The 20625-nt window shown below is 36.6% G+C and overlaps 1 protein-coding gene across 2 annotated transcripts in view; it reads left to right on the forward strand.

Annotated features, from left to right (window-relative positions):
* The window catches only part of IMPACT (impact RWD domain protein), a 37212-nt gene extending 17788 nt beyond the window's left edge, over nt 1-19424 (forward strand). For both annotated transcript variants that reach the window (XM_005665327.3, XM_013999267.2), the window contains 7 exons: nt 1822-1907; nt 7130-7252; nt 8480-8577; nt 10452-10525; nt 14050-14140; nt 15733-15867; nt 16650-19424. In XM_005665327.3, coding sequence (XP_005665384.1) covers nt 1822-1907; nt 7130-7252; nt 8480-8577; nt 10452-10525; nt 14050-14140; nt 15733-15867; nt 16650-16718 — 676 coding nt within the window. In that variant the 3' untranslated portion in view covers nt 16719-19424. The remainder of the gene's footprint in view (nt 1-1821; nt 1908-7129; nt 7253-8479; nt 8578-10451; nt 10526-14049; nt 14141-15732; nt 15868-16649) is intronic.

Raw genomic sequence — 20625 nt, forward strand, 5'->3', positions numbered from 1 at the left:
CGTTGCCGTGAGCTGTGGTGTAGGTTGCAGACGTGGCTTGGATTCCGTGTTGCTGTGGCTCTGGCGTAGGCTGGTGGCTTACAGCTCTGATTAGACCCCTAGCCTGGGAATCTCCATATGCCATGGGAGCGGCCCTAGAAAAGGCAAAAAGACAAAAAAATAAGAATAAATAAATAAAAATAAAGTAAGACAAGATGCTGTATATCTGCCTTATAGGTGAGGAAACTGAGACTCAGGGTTCAAGTGGCTTACTTGCCTAAGGGCACAGCTGCTTGATAGGAGAACAAAATGCAGTGTGTGACCTGAGCTTTGGAGTAGGTCCCCATTCACACTCTGGGTCTGGGCTTCTTACTGCTTATAAGACTGTCTTAGACAAGCTAATTGATCTCTCTAGGTCTGCTTTCTCATCTCTACAGTGGGGAAATACTTTATTAGACAATAATAAGCATTAAATGTGTTGATATATATAATATGCTTTGGGCTTTGTATATACTCAATATATTTTACCTTCCTCTGTCTCTGTACCTCTGAATCCTTTAGTGAGGAGAGGAGAGGAGTGGGAATTGTTTAAAAGAAACCCAACCAACATTCTCAATTTTTAAAAACCTTTTCAATTTACTTTTGCTCTGTCTAAATAAGTCAGGTTACCAAAGAACACAGAGGATGGTTTTAGTCCTAGGGAGTTACAGGTGAGATAGGAAGGATTTGAGGGTACAGAATTATTTGAAAATAGTGTTGTTTTCTTCTGTATGCTTGTTTTGAAAGATTCCTTGAGTGGGTGCTGATGAGTGGTGATAAGGGATAAAGAGACATTATGGTTTCAAGGGCAACTTTTAGAGGAAGGAGGTTGTGTTGTCAAGTTGTGTGGTGATTTTTTTAAATACACATATTAAAACTTATCTAAAATTAGTGTCGTTCCCTAAGAAGTAGACACTTGGGCCTTTATTCTACTGCTGTTGCCAACATTTAACATAGCTCTATGGATGTAAACTATGACATGTTATTTTTCTCAGTAAGCCTTTGGATGGATTTAATTACCTGAGGCAGCCAGACAGTTGTTTGGAACCAAACTGAATCAATTTGGGCAATATAATATTTTGTCATAAAACAAAATAAGAATATAAAGTTTTACATTGATTGTTTTTTAAGTCATGTAAATTGGCTTTCTGAAGGAGTTTCCCAAATGTTTTATATTCTTTTCTTCTTTTTTTTTTTTTTGACTCTTTTAGGGCCACACACACGGCATATGGAGGTTCCCAGGCTAGGGGTTGAACCGCTGGCCTAAGCCACAGCTACAGCAACACCAGATCCTTAACCCACTGAGTGAGGCCAGGGATCGAAGCTGCATCCTCATGGATCCTAGTCAGATTTGTTTCCATTGAGCCACAACAGGAACTCCTTATATTCTTTTTTGTTGAAATAAGTATGCAAAATAAGTGGTTTGAAATTGTTCAAAAAGTTTAGAAAAGCAAGCAATAACTAGACATCACTATTGAACTATATGCACTGACAAACAATAAATCATATTTATATCTTAATTCATCCAGTTCAAGCTTAGAAATTTTTCCCCCTCTTTGATTGCAACTCTTCTACTAATTTTAAATGAGCAGTGTTAATTTGAGAGCCAGTTGGAATTTTAAATGTTGGTATATTAAACACCCATCCACAAATGCTAGTAAAACTCATGTTTTTATAAGTATTTTTTTAAAAAGGCATGGCTAGATTGCATATAATTTCTTAGACTGTAAGTACGTGTATATTTTGTTGAATTTGCGAAGGAAATTTTTTTAATAACAATTTTTCTCCCTGAATTTTGTTTAGACAGAATATTGGTGAAAGTATTCTTTACCTGTGGGTGGAGAAAATAAGAGACGTTCTAATACAAAAATCTCAGATGACAGAACCAGGTAGGACTGAAAAATGTTATCAGTGCTCTTTTGTAGTAATTTAATTTTCATATAGATATTCTAACTGAAACTTTTAATGAAAATCTGTATTCTGTTTTATGGTTTATATATAATAAAATATGTTTTTCTACATATAAATATGGTTATTTCTATAAGATTTAGCCTCTTTGGTTTCATATTACCATAAACTTATAGAAATAGAATTTATGATTAAGGAACTTCAATCAAAAATCTTTGCTTTCTGGAGTTCCTATTGTGGCTCAGTGGTTATCAGATCTGACTAGGAACCATGAGGTTGTGGGTTTGATCCCTGGCCTTGCTCAGTGGGTTAAGAATCCGGCGTTGCTGTGAGCTGTGGTGTAGGTTGCAGAGGCGGCTCAGATCCCACATTGCTGTGGCTCTGGTGTAGGCCAGCAGTTACAGCTCCGATTGGACCCCTAGCCTGGGAACCTCCATATGCTGTGGGAGCGGCCCAAGAAATGGCAAAAAGCCAAAAAAAAAAACAAAAAAAAACTTTGCTTTCTTTGGCTATTGTTAAGGTAACATGAACTATGTAACATACTTCATGAATTAATGGACTATAAGTTAGACATTAGCTTCAAATGAGTGTAGAGTTTATAGAAAAAGAACTTTGGAAAACATACTGACCAATATTTAGCATATAAAAATTGACTTTGAAAATTCTTTTTTAGGGAGTTCCTGTCGTGGCTCAGTGGTTAACGAATCCAACTAGGAACCATGAGGTTGCAGGTTCAATCCCTGGCCTCACTCAGTGGGTTAAGGATCCGGCGTTGCTGTGAGCTGTGGTGTAGGTTGCAGACTTAGTGACTCGGATCTGGCATTTCTGGGGCTGTGGCGTAGGCCAGTGACTAGAGCTCCGATTAGACCCCTAGCCTGGGAGCCTCCGTATGCCCCGGGTGTGGCCCTAGAAAAGACAAAAAAGGCCAAAAAAAAAAAAAAAAAAAGGAAAATTAATATTTACTTGAGATGTAATTCACATGCCATAATTATTCACCCTTTAAAATGTATAATGGTTTTTAGTATATTCCAAAATTGTACGGCTATTACCACTATCTAATTTCAAGACATTTGAAAATTTATATTTTGTTCTATTATTATTATTCTTTTATTGAATTATTAAGTATATAACATGGACACTTCTTATGTTTTCTATTTACTTTGCTAGTCTTTGTTCCACTTACTGCAAAAGCCTTTTACAAGGGAAAATAGGAGTTTCCGTCGTGGCTTAGTGGTTAACGAATCCGACTAGGAACCATGAGGTTGCGGGTTTGATCCCTGGCCTTGCTCAGTGGGTTAAGGATCCAGCGTTGCCAGTGAGCTGTGGTGTAGATCGCAGACGCGGCTTGGATCCCGAGTTGCTGTTGCTGTGGCGTAGGCCGATGGCTGCAGCTCCGATTCCACACCTAGCCTGGGAACCTCCATATGCTGCAAGTGCAGCCATAAAAAAAAGGACAAAAACAAAAAAAAGAAGAGAAAACAACTCTATTTAACCTGATTTAATTCCAAATAGAGTTTTATTGTTATCACTTATAAAATTACTTTCAATTTGGGAAAAAGGGATTAAAAAAAAAACCAATAGTCTGCTAAATTTTTTTATTTTGGTCTTTTTTTAGGTCTGCACCTGTGGAGGTTCCCAGGCTAGGGGTTGAACTGGAGCTGTAGCTGTAGGCCTACACCACAGCCACAGCAATGCCAGATCTGAGCCACGTCTGCAACCTACCCACAGCTCATGGCAATGCCGATCCTTAATCCACTGAGCGAGGCCAGGGATTGAACCTGCGTCCTCATGGATACTAGTCAGATTTGTTTCCACTGAGCCATGATGGAAACTCCAGTCTAATTTTTATAAAGTTATTCACAGGGAATCAATTATTGAGGACTCCCTTACCAAAATCAGTATACATTTAAAGTTGATAGTAATATTTATTTATATATATATTATATATATATATATAGTTTACTATTCTTCTATAGAAGCAAATGTTTTTACTGCTTCCATTAAATCAAAGAGATAAACAGTAGGAAGATGTTCTGATCATGGGACAATCTGTTTTGAAGTATTTTCCATAACGTTTTTATGATCCATGTTCTGATTTTGGCAGGGCATTTGAGAAGAGTGGTCTCAAAACTAAACTGATTTTTGCCAATGCACAATTGTAGAATGTGGGACAATTGCAAAAATGGAATGTATATCAGTATACATTTAGGACTCTTAAAAAAAGTTTGTGATCACTCAGCTCTTAAGAAATTTAAAAATTATTGACCTTAAAAATGGTTCATTACTGGCTCAGCAATAATGAACCTGACCAGAATCCATGAGGATGTGTGTTCCATCCCTTTGCCTTGCTCAGTGGGTTAAGGATCTGGTGTTGCCATGAACTGGTGTAGGTCACAGATGTGGCTCGGATCTGCTGTTGCTGTGGCTGTGGTATAGGCCGACAGCTGTAGGATTGGACCCCCTAGCCTGGGAACCTCCATATGCTGTGGGTGCAGCCCTAAAAAGACAAAAAAAAAAAAGATATTTTCCCCCTTTCCCACCTATATCCATGATTTAGTTTAACCAGTCTTCAGATTTCATAGTTACTGATTTAGGTTGTATAATTCATAATAAAAAAAAAATTTTTTTTTTTTCATTTTTCAAATCAGAAATCTTGGGAGTTCTGTCATGGCGCAGCAGAAACGAATCCGACTGGGAACCATGAGGTTGCGGGTTCGATCCCTGGCCTTGCTCATGTGTTAAGGATCCAGCATTGCCGTGAGCTGTGGTGTAGGTTGCAGACTCGGCTCGGATCTGGAATTGCTGTAGCTGTGGTGTAGGCTGGCAGCTACAGCTCCTATTCAGTCCTTAGCCTGGGAACCTCCATTTGCCACAGGTGGGGCTCTTAAAAAGCAAAAAGAAAAAAGAAAATTTGCAAAAATAGTAGAAATAGCTCTTTTATATCCCTCTCCCTGCTTCCCCGGGTAACATCTTACATAACCGTAGAATAATTATCAAGAACAGAAAGTGAACATTGGTGTAATATTAACTAAAGAGCTCTTTCCAATTTCACTGATTTTTCCACTAAAGTTCTTTGGGCTGTTCTAGGATCCTGTCCAGGATTCTGTGTTGCATTTAGTTGTTATTTCTCCTTACTCCCGTCTGTCTGTAAGTAGTTTCCTAGTTTTTCTTTGATTTTTATGACCTTTCATGATCCGACACTATTTTGTTGACTGTCCCTCAGTTCGAGTTTGTCCATTGTTTTTTCATGATTGGAATAACAGGAGACATTTGGTCAAGAATACCACAAAAATGGTATTGTTTCCTTCACAGTATATTAGATCAAGGAGCTAATGATATCAGTATGCTTTATATTGGTCGTATTTACCTTGATCCCTTGGTTAAGGTGGTGTCTGCCAGATGTTTCCATAGTAAAGTAACTATTAATGTTCTCCAGAGAGAGACCAGTAACACATGTATTATGTGTGCGTGTGTTTGTGTGTGTGTGTGTGTACATTCATTTATAAAATGTGGGGTGGGGAGAGATAGATTGATTGATTGATTGATTTTAAGGAATTGGCTCATGAGATTGTAGAGGTTAGCAAGTCTAAAATCTGGGTAGGCTGGCAGGCAGGAGACCTAGGGAAGAATTAATGTACAGCTCAAGTCTGAAGGCTCTGGGCTGGCGGAATTCCCTCTTCCTCTTGGGAGGTCAGTCCTTTTTCTTTTGAGACCTTGCCTGGATGAGTCTCACTCACATTATGGAGGGCAATGTGTTTACCCAAATGTGAAGTCCATACAAGAAATACCTTTACAAAAACATCTAGGATAGTGTTTGATCAAATATCTGTTTTTTTTTTTTTTTTTTGGCTTTTCGCCTTTTCTAGGGCTGCTCCCTCGGCATATGGAGGTTCCCAGGCTAGGGGTCTAATCGGAGCTGTAGCCACTGGCCTACACCAGAGCCACAGCAACTCAGGATTCGAGCCTCGTCTGCAACCTACACCACAGCCATGGCAACTCTGGATCCTTAACCCACTGGTTCAACCTCATGGTTCCTAGTTGGATTCGTCAACCACTGTGCCCTGATGGGAACTCCTGATCAAATATCTGTTTACCATGGCCTTGCCAAGTTGACATATAAAATTATCACAGTTACTATCTTTTCCTTTATAGTTGATAAGTATCTTGGGGGGAGATACTTTAGGGCTATGCTAATACACTGGTCCTCCTTAACCTTTCACCCATTAATTTTAGTATCCATTAGTGTAGCTTATCAACAGTATTTGAAAATGTGGTGTTTGCTAATGGTCATTCTCATTTCCTTCTTTCCTTCTTACATCTATTAGTTGGAATTCTGTTGTGAGAACAGGATGTGTATTTTCCACGTTTATTTATTTGATTATTTATGTTAGTATGAACCCATATATATTATTTTGTGAGTCTAAGGTTTGGCCTTTAGGAGCTCTCTCAGGTAGGCTCCTTATTCTTTTTATAAGTGCCCATCTTTTTGAGAACATTTCTTTACTTTCTGGAATCATAGATGTTTCAGGCCCTTCTTGTGTTTTCCTTGTGCTAATAACTCTAGAGTCAGCCACTATTTGTAGAAACCCTGGTTCCTCCTATTGAAGAATGGTGTTTAGAGGTCGTGACTAATGATTTTTTTTTTGTCTTTTTTTTGATATTTCTTGGGCCGCTCCCGCGGCATATGGAGTTTCCCAGGCTAGGGGTCTAATCGGAGCTGTAGCTGCCAGCCCATGCCAGAGCCACAGCAACGCGGGATCCGAGCCGTGTCTGCGACCTACACCACAGCTGGCGGCAACGCCAGATTGTTAACCCACTGAGCAAGGGCAGGGACCAAACCCGCAACCTCATGGTTCCTAGTCGGATTCGTTAACCACTGCGCCACAACGGGAACTCCTAATGATTTTTTTGTGTGTGTGTTTTCTAGGGCTGCGCCTGTGGCATGTGGAGGTTCCCAGGCTAGGGGTCTAATCGGAGCTGCAGCTGCCAACCTACGCCAGAACCACAGCAACTCAGGATCCGAGCTGTATCTGTGACCTCATGGAAATGCTGGATCCTTAACCCACTGAGCAAGGCCAGGGATCGAACCCGAAACCTCATGGTTCCTAGTCGGATTCGTTAACCGCTGAGCCATGACGGGAACTCCATTAAGTGTTATTTTTTACAGCCGTGTGATCACTTATAATGGCTCATATCTACATAGGCCCAGAGGTAAAGAAGAAAACTGAAGAGGAAGATGCTGAATGTGAAGATGATGTCATTTTAGCATGTCAACCAGAGAATCCAGTTAAAGCATTGGATTTTGATATCAGTGCAAGTCGAACGGGTATAATGTTACTCATTTCTTTTGAGGAAAGTAGGATGGTAATGTTGTGAAGTGTTTTTGGAATGATATAGAAATGTAGTAAACTCACATTTTAGGAAATTCTTACTTTTTGGTAGAGAATTGGGTTATTTGTTTATTTTTCCTGCCTTTTGGCCATTTTGGTGTTTGCTGGGTCTGTCAGAGTGGTGAGGGAAAAAATAGAATTTTACTCTTTTTTTGTTTTTTACTTTTTGTTACTATCTAGACTTTTGAATTAGTGGTGAGAGAAATTGACACTAAGAAAAGCTATGTTATTGTAAATGAAAATGTAAAATTCTTGCATAGTGCCTCAGGATTAGTGGAAGGGGACAAAGAGGAAGTGAAAGAGTTGGGGAGAAGACCCAGGATATGGCCCCATTTCAGTCTAAGTAGCTCCCATTTTATTCATTTACATATTTGCAGATTTGGCATAAGATTTCTTTTGGGAAAGAAAAAGAGTGAAAATCCCAGACATAGTAAATCACATCCTGTTTGTAAAATGAATGGTTCTTAAGCTTCTTTAAAGTCAGAATAACTGGAAATCATGATACTTAATGGAATAGCAAATTTAGTTTATTATTGATTTATTTAGTTCAATCCTATGAAGTACGAACAGTTTTATTAGCAGAAGACATTATATTAGCACTATATAATATATAAAATAAAGTCATAAGTTTCCCAACCCAGGGGTCCATTAACAGTAAAATGTGTAAATACATTATGAAATATTGGCAGCTGTCAGCGTTTTTGCTCTCAGGACCCTTTTATCCTTTTTTTTTTTTGGCTGCAACACGTAGAAGTTCCCAGGCTAGGGATTGAACTCGTGCCATGGCAGTGACTTGAGCCACAGCAGTGAGTGTTGGATCCTAAACCACTAGGCCACCAGGAAACTCCTGTATACTCTTAAAAATTAGATACTATATCAACTTATACTATATGAACAGTCCAGGATTTGAGTCCCGGCCCACCATTTCCACTGGTAATAGGTAAAAGTCATTTACAAGTCAAGTAGTTTTATCTTAATGTACAATATATAAAATTAAATTATAATTTAATTTTAATAGACATCCATTACTGGTTATTTGAATTGATATGCCGTATAATTTGTATCTCTTTCCCAACTCCCCTACTGTATACCATGGCCAATTTTTCAGTATTTGAATGTAAGAATTTAAAAAATAAAAGTAATATAATTCTTTCAATTTGTAGAACTAGAAGAATTACCTCCGATTGATCATGGCGTTCCTATTACAGACCGAAGAAGTACTTTTCAGGCACACTTGGCCCCAGTAGTTTGTCCCAAACAGGTAACCTTACCTTTTCCATTGCACCTCTAATGTTGTTTTACCGAAGTAATTCAAGTAAATGGTTTTGCAATAACAAAAACAATATCTTTGTTTTTACTATTATGTTTAATTTTCATGTAAGATAAAAATTATTTGATAATTTTCTACCCCCAAATTATTGGGTATCATGAAATATTGGTTTCTGTTTATCACTGCCTTCAAAATTATATCCAGACTCTGATTAAACCTTAACTTTCTTTTTTTTTTAAATGAGAGTTGCAACGTTTATTTCAGGTTCTCTCTTGTTTTTTTTTTTTTTTTTTTTTTTTTGGTATTTTTTTTTTCTTTTTTGCCACACAGGCAGTATTTGGGAATTCCTGGGCCAGGGATTGAACCTACGCCGCACAGCAGCAACCAGAGCCACGGCGGTGAGAACGCAGGAGCCTCAACCTGCTAGGCCATCAGAGAACTCCCTAAACCTTAACTTTCTAATGAATTTTCAAAGAAGAAAAAGTCATTGTGATGGCATATAGAAATGTGATGCTTTATAGTTTGTTAAAAAATTATTTGTTCTATCATGCAGGAGTTCTGTAAAACCTAGTCTGTTTCATTGTTGTCCAGGTAAGGAGACAGTGGATAGATTCTTTGAGCCCAGTCTTCCCAACCTGAATTCTCTTTCCTTTTTGCTGCTGCCTTTTTTTTTTTTTTTTGTCTTATCAGGCCTAACTTTTGGTATATGGAAGTTCACAGGCTAGGGGTCAAATCGGAGCTGCAGCTGCTGGCCTACACCACAGCAATATCTGAGCGGCGTCTGAGACCTACACTACAGCTCATGGCAACATCGGATCCTTAACCCCTGTTGCAGGCATCTGGGCTTTTCTCTCAGGAACCCTATTTTGTCCTTGGCCATTGTTAATAATCTTGTTGTCAGGGTCTTCCTTAGACATTCTGTTCTGAATCTGTTCATCCTGAATCCTTTTTCTGTTTCTGATAGTCATCTAGACTTATAGGATGACTTATATAATAAGTCTCTCATAATTTGTGAGAGAGGAAGTAAATCTTGGAGGCCAATGTCTATTTTATTGATCAGGAATCTAAGAGTTGGAAAAAATACAAGATTGTACAAATTTCTTTTTTTTTTTTTTTGCTTTTTGAGGGCCGCACCTGTGGCATATGGAAGGTCCCAGGCCAGGGGTCTAATCAGAGCTACAGCCACTGGACTACATCACAGCTACAGCAACTTGGAATCTGAGCCGCATCTGGAACCTACACCACACACAGCTCATGGCAATGCCAGATCCCCAACCCACTGAGAGAGACCAGGGATCAAACCCGCATCCTCATGGATCCTAGTTGGTTCATTAACTGCTGAGCCACAAAGGGAACTCCCAAAATTGCACAATTTCTGGTCCCTGGCTCATGTTACCTCTTCTATAAACCTTATTTGACTTCCAGAGAGAGTTTTCATTTTATAACATTTGGAACATAGGACTACTGTGCACCTATCACATTGAATATATCAATTTGGTAAATTTTCAGAGTTCATTTCTAGAAATTCTCACATTTTCATTTAAATTTCTCTATAGGAGGGAAAAGTTCTATATACAAGTACCTTGGACATGGTTACTTGCAAATAGTTGTTGATAACTGGTGTTAAAAATACCAGGTGTACCATTTTTATATCAATTGAGAGTACCAGTTTCTGCACCTAAAATTAGAAAACTTCAGAAATGGCTTTTTCAGAATGTAGATTCTTTAAATAACTGTTGTTAATTTCAGTATAACAGTATATGTTTGTGTGTATATATATCAGTATGCTTATAGATTTTTAGCATTTATTTACAAAGCAAATAAAAAGTATACATTAGTTTATTTATATTACTGCTGTTTTTAAGGTGAAAATGGTTCTTGCCAAATTGTATGAGAATAAGAAAATAGCTAGTGCCACCCACAACATCTACGCATACCGGTAAGTTATCATTGCAATTTTAGGAATGTGCAATTTGTAAAAATGGGGAAAACGGACACATGACTTAAAAAAACAACTATTATGTGTTTTTTTCAACTGTAATAGTAGTAATCCTATGTAGACTATTTGGAAACTACAGAAAAAAAAAACAAATCAGAGGAAAAGTCAACTGTTTTATGCCACTAAATGTAACTGATATTGTGAAATATTTTTTCTGTTTTTTCTATGCAGTTTACGTTTTCAATGCTTGATTCTAGTACCTGGATTTTTTCTTAATGTAATAAAAGCATTTTCCATGTTGTTATAATTGTTTATAAACTATTTTAATGGCTGTATGTAATATTGTTTGAAACTCTATACCACAGTCTATTTAACTGCTGCCTTTTTGTTTTAGTTTTTCATATTTTTCATTTATAAAGAATGGTCCCATGAAAATCTTTTGTATACTTTTTGGATTATTTCCTCAGGGTAGGTTCAGGATGTTTCAGATTATTTTTTGAAATGAAACAAAAGTATAATTAAAAAGGAAAAAAAGAATAGGTTCCTAGAAGTAGAATTATCAAAAAGTGTGAACATTTTTAAAACTCCTGATACATATTGCTAAAGTTTTTCTTTTAACCCAATTTATGCTCCCATTAGCAGTGAATTAAGAGTGCTTCTTTCAGGAGTTCCCCTGTAGTATAGCAGGTTAAGGATCTGATGTTGTCACTGCAGTGGCTCAGGTTGCTGCTGTGGCAACAGGTTCGATCCTTGGCCAAGGAACTTCTACATGCCGTGGGTGTGGCCAAAAAAAGAATGCTTCTTTCACTCCAGGTCTTTTAGTTTTGAGTATGAGGGTTTTGCTAATAAAGAGATGAAGGGTATATATTTTTAAATATGCAAATTAGTACAGACGAAAAGAACATAATTTATGACTAAAATACATCAGAATATAGGCATAGGAATTTGGTGCAAATTTTTTGTTTGTTTGTTCACTTTTTAGGAAAATGTGGCTTATGGAGGTTCCTAGGATAGGGGTCGAATCGGAGCTGTAGCCGCTGGCCTATGCCACAGCCACGGCCACACAGGATCCAAGCTGTGTCTGTGACCTACACCACAGCTCACAGCAACGCCAGATTCTTAACCCACTGAGCGAGGCCAGGGATTAAACCCGCATCCTCATGGTTACTAGTTGAATTCGTTTCCACTGTGCCACAACAGGAACTCCTGGTGCAAATTTTAAAATATGATTGAGACTATTGGCAAAATCTAGACTATCTCAAGCTCAAAAATCTCAAAAAAATTTCATTACTTTGGACAGAGTTTTTAATATTACTAAGTCACATCCCTTTAGGTGCCAAAACTTATTTACAAAAACTATTTGTTTGATAATTTCCTACTCACTAGAGTTATGACTACACAAAATTTTTGGTGTTTTCTTAGTGAGTTAGGCTCATAAATATAAAAATGAAGGATTAAACTGTCTTGCTCTCAGTGATTAGAATGTACTATAAAAATAGTAGTGGGTACCATTTATCATCCCACATGGTTCAGTGCCTACTTTGTGCCGAGTACTTTACAAAAGTTAATTCTAATTATTTTAGCAAGTAAAAAGGTTAACTATTTCGAGATCACATAGTCATTATGCAGTAGAGTTGAATTTGAGAATCTGATTCCATTTATCTCTATTTTATTCTTGCATGGCTGTGTGGCTGCACCTTCAGCAGTTGCTGTATATGATATTGAGCTTAAGTTACCAAAAAGTTAAATAATGTGCTAAATACTTTATTTCAGGCCACATATTTTTTGTTTTTTTTTTTAAGTTCTTAAGTGTGTTTGTATATTAGTGGGTGATTAGCTGTCACTTCTCACAAATGTCAGCATGACTGCATGTAGCAGCCCCTCCAACTTACCCTCTTATAGGTATCAACCCTCTTATTGATACTTAGGAATGAAGGAGCTTAATTTGTCAGAACTATGTGTCAGATAATACAGAGAAGGCACAGAGTGGAGGCTTGAAAGACTCCATTGGGAGTTAAATAAGTAACCTTCATCTGGTACATGGACTTTGTGTTGTGTATTTTGAATGCTTAGGGTCGTTGTAAGGTAACTTCCTGGTTCTGGGGCTGTGTTCCTGCTCTGGAGTTATGGGGCATTCTTCAGGCTCCTGGTACAGCTATCGGATGCTGCATCATTATCTTCCTGGAATGTGAGGAAAGGGTTAGTGAAAATGTCCATGGTATTTCCTTTTTTTAAAACCTAACAGTACTGATTTATGTAGTCAAATTTCTTCATTTGTTCCATAAAATCAACCCCTGACTCTTTTTGCCTTAAATTTGCCCTATAAAATTTTGTTTAATAAGTACTAACTTTCTTTTCCTCAAATGAGGCCAACTCTAAATAATAATAGAGCTTGGTCATAGTTGGTGGGAAATAAATATTTACTTAGTGAATGAATTGGATAGATGGATTGGTGGATGGAAAGCTGAATGAATGAATATGATTGCTGTAACAAAATTAATATAATTGATTTTAGGTGTATAGATAAGCTATTATTTGCCTTTTTATACTCCTAGCCGGAAAGGTATCTTTGCTACATTGCCTAATCCTAAATGGTACCATTTGTAGGAGCCTAAGAAAGCCACTAGATGGCAAACCTTAACTGGCACTGTTTTTTTTTTTTTTTTTATAGCTCACACTTTTTGCCAAGCTTAGTTGCCCTATAGCATTATTCCGAATGCTAACTTTCTAGATAATTTAAATGGATAAAATATGATTTATTTCTGATATTGATAACTATCTATGGGGAAATTATAGAGAAAAATAAATCTTTTAATTCTTAGGATGGGGAAGATGGATAAATACTTGGTGGCTAGAATAAGATAAAATATTAATTTAATGTTGGTTTTATCACCTCCACTTATTTTTTATTTTTTTATTTTTATGGCCGTACCCATAGCATATGGAAGTTCCTGGGGCAGAGATTGAACCCACACATCTGCAGTGACCCAAGCAGCTGCAGTCAGATTCTTAATCCAGTGCCACAGTGGGAACTCCTCCATCTTTTTGATATACTTTTTGTCTCCTTCACTAGAGTTTGGGCTCTTTGATGACAAGAGTACACCACTTATTTCTTTAATATGATTTCATAATGCCTGTTGTGTTTATATACAGTTTATAAGCCATAATGCTTATATACAGTTTATTCTCACTAGGTGTTTTTCAGTGACTACTCTATACAGTCTCAGCTTCAAGATTATTGAAGCAGGGGAAGTGTCAGATATGTAAACTCACATTCCCATAATTGTAGCATTTCTGTTTTAAAGGAGGTACCATTGATTCTCAGCTTAACCAAATATAAAAAGTGAAGCATAAGGGATAGTAAATCATCAATGAAAATATAGCTAATGGGTACGTCAAGAAGGATTTTTTAAAACAGATATGCTGATTTTGGAAGTACATTGATGACAAACAAGTATGCAGGAGTAACTTTTATTACAGTATTTCAAGGTTTCAAAGTGTAACACTGTTGTATGTATTTCTAGAATATATTGTGAGGATAAACAGACCTTCTTACAGGACTGTGAGGATGATGGGGAAACAGCAGCAGGTGGGCGTCTTCTCCATCTCATGGAGGTAAGTGTGAGTTAAATCCTATTAACATTGTTTTGTGAGCCATAAAATTTCTCAACAAAACAGAGCTCCATTTAGGAATAAGTAAATCAGTTAGAGTATATGAAACATGAGATATATTTGGTTTTAGTAGTAGTTAATTTTTAAACATTGATTAAGAGATAATTTTAAGCACTGGATATGGGGCAGAAAGCTGAAGGTTAATAACAAGTGCTATGCTTTCAAGCTCTTTCTGTTATAGACAATAGAAGATTATCTTCAGCTCTGGAAAAACTTACCCTTTTTGTCTCATGACAATTCTCTCCTCTCTATTTTCTCCGTTCTGTCTTTGTAAAACTCTCGTTCGTTGGATATTGGATTTCTGGATGGATCCAGAGTGCTTTTTTATTAACTTGTCCATCTCATTGCCTTATGTTCTGAGACATTTTCTTGACTGTTTTCCAAAATTTCTATAGAATTAAAAAAAAATTTAGCAATCATATATTTAATTTTCAAGAGTTCTTATTCTCTACTTTCCCCTTTACATAGTGTGCTGTAGTGCATTTATGGATGCAGTATCTTCTAAAATTTTTGAGTATACTAATTAGAATTCTTTTTTAGATGTTTTCTCCCTTAAATTTTTCCTGGTCCACTTTAGTTTGTTTATCTTATCCTTTCTCTTTCATGCTGCTGGATTTTCTTCATCTGTCTGGTGATCATTGATTGTTCATTAATTTTAAGAATGGATTTTTTTTTTCCTAAGGTAGTTGCTATAGTTTCTTGTGTTGTTTATGTGAAGGTTTGTTTTCTAACCAGACCCTTCCCTCAATGGGAACTCTGTGAGGGTCAGGCCTGTGGACTGGTGGGCTTCATGTTAAGGGCAGCATTTGACAAATGTCAAACTGAGGAAGGCCTTTCTGGTAGGCACCAGCAATTACTCATGCAGCTCCAGTTCTCTTTAGCAATTTTTCAGAACCAGGTTTTGTGTGCTTTTTGGCCTAGGAGTAAAAAGCTGCCTAAGCTAAGCTATTCTGGTTGATGTCACCAAGGACTAGAACCCCACCTGCATGATCTCCCCTTCACTCTGCCCAGTGGCCCTCGATTTTGGAATCCAAGGACACTGCGGAACACAGTGTTTGTTTTCCAAATTCCCTTCTCATTCTAGCATTCTGTCCCCTGAATTGTTATTCATCTCACTGCTCACTCACAGTCCTGCCATTAAAGTCACAGGTAGGGAGTTCCCATCGTGGCGCAGTGGTTAATGAATCCGACTAGGAACCATAGGTTGCAGGTTCAATCCCTGGCCTTGCTCAGTGGGTTAAGTAAGGATCTGGCATTGCCGTGAGCTGTGGTGTAGGTTGCAGACATGGTTTGGATCCCGTGTTGCTGTGGCTCTGGCATAGGTTAGTGCGGCTACAGCTCCAATTAGACCCCTAGCCGCGGAACCTCCATATGCCGCGGGAAGTGGCCCTAGAAAAGGCAAAAAGACAAAAAAAAAAAAAGTCACAGGGAAATTTTATGTGCAGTTTTATATATGGGTTTTTAAATTTTCCTTTAAAACTTAACATTTGTACCTATTTGCATGCATATTATAATTATGCTTCTGAAAATAACAGATTCTGAATGTGAAAAATGTCATGGTGGTGGTATCACGCTGGTATGGAGGGATTCTGCTAGGACCAGATCGCTTCAAACATATAAACAACTGTGCCAGAAACATACTAGTGGAGAAGAACTACACAAGTTCACCAGTAAGTGGTTAATGATTATATCCAGAGAGTTTCTTGACATTGCCTGTTAAATTAAAAAAAAAAAAAAAACAGTTAAAAGAAAAAAATTAAAGAATGACTCAGAACGAGTGAGGTGCATTAAAAAAACATTTGGATTAGGAAAGTGGAGACTTAGGTTTTAGTCAAAACAGTGTGATTGACCAGTTGTGTGCCCTCAACAGATCACTTCATCTCTTCATACCTTAGTTTTGTAGATTCATAGAGTTTTATAAAAACCTTAAGGACCATAATTAGTTTCCACTCCCTAAAATCGAGGCCTATAAAAGTTGTAGCTAATGCTACAGTGAACGAGATGGTCTTTAAACATCCATAAAATTCTGACATTTTCTGTTAATGTCAAAGCATATCCCATTGTCCCTGACATGCCTTTAGATGCCTTCTTCCTTTACAGTTTGAGGGCTTTTTTTTTTTTTTTTTTAGTCTTGTATTTCAATGCTCATATGTATTTTATTTAGACTTTGCTGCCTTACTTTGGGAAGTGAACAAGAAATTAAATAATACTGAAATTATTCAAATATGAATCTGTTAGAAAAATGATTGTTTTCCTAGGTTATCCTTGATTTGGGGAGAAATATTAGAATAGACTGTAAGTAAAAGAGCCCTGTAAAAAGGAAAGATGATACATTTACGAGTAATTATACTTTCACTGTTACGTATATTCCATATGACTAGATTTATGATTCCTAAGCCAGTACCTTCATATAAATATAGAGAGATACTACATTGATTTATGTCTTTTTCAGGAGGAATCATCTAAGGCTTTGGGAAAGAACAAAAAAGTAAGGAAAGACAAGAAGAGGAGTGAACATTAATATCTGAAACTATATGAAAGGTTTAATTGCCTATAATTATATACAAATCCACAGTCATCAAGGAATCTATTGTGCAGAGAGAATCATAGACTGTTGTCAGCCAATTCATTGTGGACACCAACATTGTCTCTTCTTTGGTTGTATCATCTGCCAAAAATAGAGAACTTTTGATCTATTCATGTGTGTTTCAGGCTGATTCAGAAGAATTAACTTGAACTTAATCACTTTGTGTAATTTTAGGAAGGTAGCAGTTGCCCAGGGCAGTACCTGAATTAACTGTCCATTTCAGTACATGTCAAGTGCCTTTGTTAGGGGGAAGAAGTATCTCTAGAGGAATATGAATACCTGATTTCTCGTCATCAGGATTCTCATTTAGTTAACTGAATATTACCTTTTACTGCTCTTTATGGCTTATTGGAATTGGGGCTCATTGAAGACTGATCTGAGAGAGTTTCTTCTTGTGATTTTATTTCATAAGTATGTCACCTTTCACTATTTATAGTGTTCACCATGGAGTAGTGGATTAAGTGAAAATCCAGGAGTATCCATCTGTAGTTATGTGCTGAAGTGATGATTCATCTAACATATTTGTTAGCATAGGTGTTAATGCCTCAATTTCTGTCGCAAATTGGTGATAGTGAAATTTCAAAAAGTGATTTTCTAGTCTCTATACTTTTTTTGTTTAATTCTTGTAATGTTAAGCAATAAATAATGGTGTGCCAGTAGTCACCTCCCACCCCTGAAATGTATAGTGTGATACTCTGGTTTCTTTAAGAACCTGGAAGTACCTTTCTTGTGATCTTCATGGACAAATTAGAACTCCCTAGAAGCTATGCTATGGTTAATGGGAGGCTTATAGAATGGGCTAGAGGTGGCAGAACAGCACTGGTGCAGGGCAGGAGTATGCCCTCTAGTTATGTAATTGTGGTGCCTGTTTCCCATCCACACTCCAGCTGTCTTTCAACACCACAGTGTGCGGAGAGAAGGAACAAACCTTTGATTGGAAAAACAGAAAATCTCTCTTTTTCTCCCATTCTTATCAAATCTTCCTTTTCATCAGTGTTTTATAAAAGTTTCTTCTTTCATCTACAAGTTGTGCAATTTACCTCTAAACATCCAGAAAATAAATTTATCTATCTATGAGCTGTAACAATGCCATTAACTGTTCCCTTTCAGACATGATTGCAAACAGTTGTTAAAAATTATTGGTCACAGCTTTGCCTGAGATTCCCTTCCAAAGAGAGGGAACAGAAATAAAGAAGTAATTTGGGATGGTGCTGGAGCATGGAAAACATAAAGTGGACACAGATTTCTTTGCTGTCCTCTGATGTTTTACCTTTAAGAGATCTAACATCCTGACTTGATATTTTTAATAAGAATCTAGTAAACAGTTTTACACTAAGATGGATTCTGAGAAACACAATATAAATTATATTTGTTCTGTTCTGTTTTTTTGTTTGTTTTTTTTTTTTTGTTTTTTTTTCTTTTTTGGCTGCCCCGCAGCATATGGAGTTCCCAGGCCAGGGATCAGATCTGAGTTGCAGTTGTACTCACGCTGCAGCTGCGACAACTGCCAGATCCTTTTAACCCATGGTGCCGGCTGGGGGATCGAGCCTGCATCCTGGCATGCTGCAGAGATGCCACTGATCCTGTTGCACCACAGCGGGAACCCCTATTGTAAGTGTGTTTAGTTGTTGTAACCTATTTAAAAAACCCCAAAGCCCATGAAAAAATTAAGTATGTTTTATGTATTAACTGTTAAGATAATTTAAAAAGTGAAAGTTTATTAACATTAAAATAATTTCACAATTTTGATGTGTCTGGACCTGTGAAATAAGATGTAAAACAGTAAGAATTTGGTGCCACAGAAAAATAAATGTGAGTTAATTTTTCTGCAACACTAAATTTCAATTCCTTTCTTGATGTTTTATCTAACATTTAGGTCTTTGTAGAAAATCTTTATACCTATGATCCCATTTGCCCTTATTAAAAAAAAAAAATCCTATTTTTGCTTCTTCCTTTTTTTAACCCCATTTTCCAGACTAAAAAACCTAGTCTCCTTAGTTCAAAGTCAGCTAATAAGAAGGGGAGATCCAAAAGTGTCCAGTTATGGAATCTGAGTTAATTTCACATTCGGATTCTACACTATGGACCCCTAACTAATTATAGTATCTTTTTTGTCTATTTAATGTTTCTCTCAATTAGAGGGTTTTCAAATTCTCCAAATAATAATTTTCTATACCCAGATCTATGCTGAGGCATATTTTATAGTATATTGTATTAGTTAAAAATAATCTCTATTTGCCGTATGTAAGAGCAAGTAGCATCTACTTTTTAAGTGGGAATAACAGTATAATTTGGAGGTATCTATCATGAAACAGAGCCTATTTGAAGAGAATTATATCAAACTAATCACAACGAAAAAAGAATAGCATGAAGCAGGTACTGTTTGGAAGGCAGGTTAACATTTATTGGGAAAATTGTATAGTCACTTGTAATTTCACTATCTAGAGATAACCATTATTAACATTTGGTATGTACATCTTCTATTTTTTTCCTATGCATGCTTTTGTATATATGGCTATTTTTCTTTCCATAAAAATGGTATTAAACTGTATATACTGTTTTGTATCCTACATATTTCATATAGAAGTATATTGTTAACATTTTCCCATGTCAATAAATATTCTTATATGGCTTAATTTTTTATGGCTACATTGTATTCTTATTCTGGGTATATCAAAATATACAAACTAGTCCTAATTCATTTCCAATATTTAAGTTTTTTCTCGTTTTTCACTACTATAAATAACTACGAGAAATTAAATCATTGTATGCAGATTTTTGTATCTATTTCTGATTACTTTCTTAGGAGAAATTCCAGAAATGTAATTCCTTGGTCAAATGTTTATTTCCATTGGTATAGATAAACTGCCCTCTAGAAAAGGTTTATCAGGTACACCCCGATTAGCATTGTATTAAAATACACTTAGAATACCAAAGATGTGGAAAAATAGGCAGTCTGATAGGTAAAACTACCAATATCGTTTTTTAATTAATCTTTATTGTTTTGAAATATAGATTCACAAAAAGTTGTAAAAATATTCAACCTTCCATATTAATAACATCCTATATAGCTAAAGAATATTTATCAAAACCAAGATATATATCCCATATACAAGTTCATTTTCAGGTATGTGATTGGCAAGTATCTTCTCTCAGTTTGTGGCTTGTCTTTTCATTATAACAGTGTTTTGCAGAGTGAAAGTATTTAACTTTGATGAGATGTAATTTATATAGTTTTTCTTTTTCTTCTCTCTTTTTTTTTGGATTGTGTTTTTGGTGCCATGCCTAAGGACTCTGTCTAAACTCCAGGTCATGAAGATTTGCTTTTTCTAAAGTTTCATGTTTTTCATTTAGGTCTATTTCCATTTTTAGTTAATTTATGTATAAGGTATAAGGCTTAATTTGAAGTACATTTTTGTTGCGTTTGGTTGTTCAATTATGGAGGTAACTAATTTTTAAAATGAAATTTTTTATTGATGAATTTTCACAAAATAAATAGTTGTATAAGCAGCACTTAGATGGAAGAGGTCAAACCAGCACCTCACAAACCCCCTTTGTCTAGTCCAGTCATTGCTGCTCTCCTCCCCACCATGTAACCACCTCCCTGATTTATCATCAGAGATTAATTTGGTCTTTTTTTACTTTTATATGAGAGGAATCACATAGAATGTACCTTGTTTGGACTCCTTTTGTTCCATCATTTTGTGAGATTCATCTGGATTATTGCCTGTTGCAGTTATTTCGTTCTTATCACTGAGTGGTATTCCATTGAATGAACATGAATTCATCAATTCTATTTGTGACATTTGGGTTTCCAGCCATTATAGTTAGCGCTGCTATG

The sequence above is a fragment of the Sus scrofa genome, chromosome 6 (assembly GCF_000003025.6).
Source record: "Sus scrofa isolate TJ Tabasco breed Duroc chromosome 6, Sscrofa11.1, whole genome shotgun sequence".
Lineage (NCBI taxonomy): Eukaryota > Metazoa > Chordata > Mammalia > Artiodactyla > Suidae > Sus > Sus scrofa.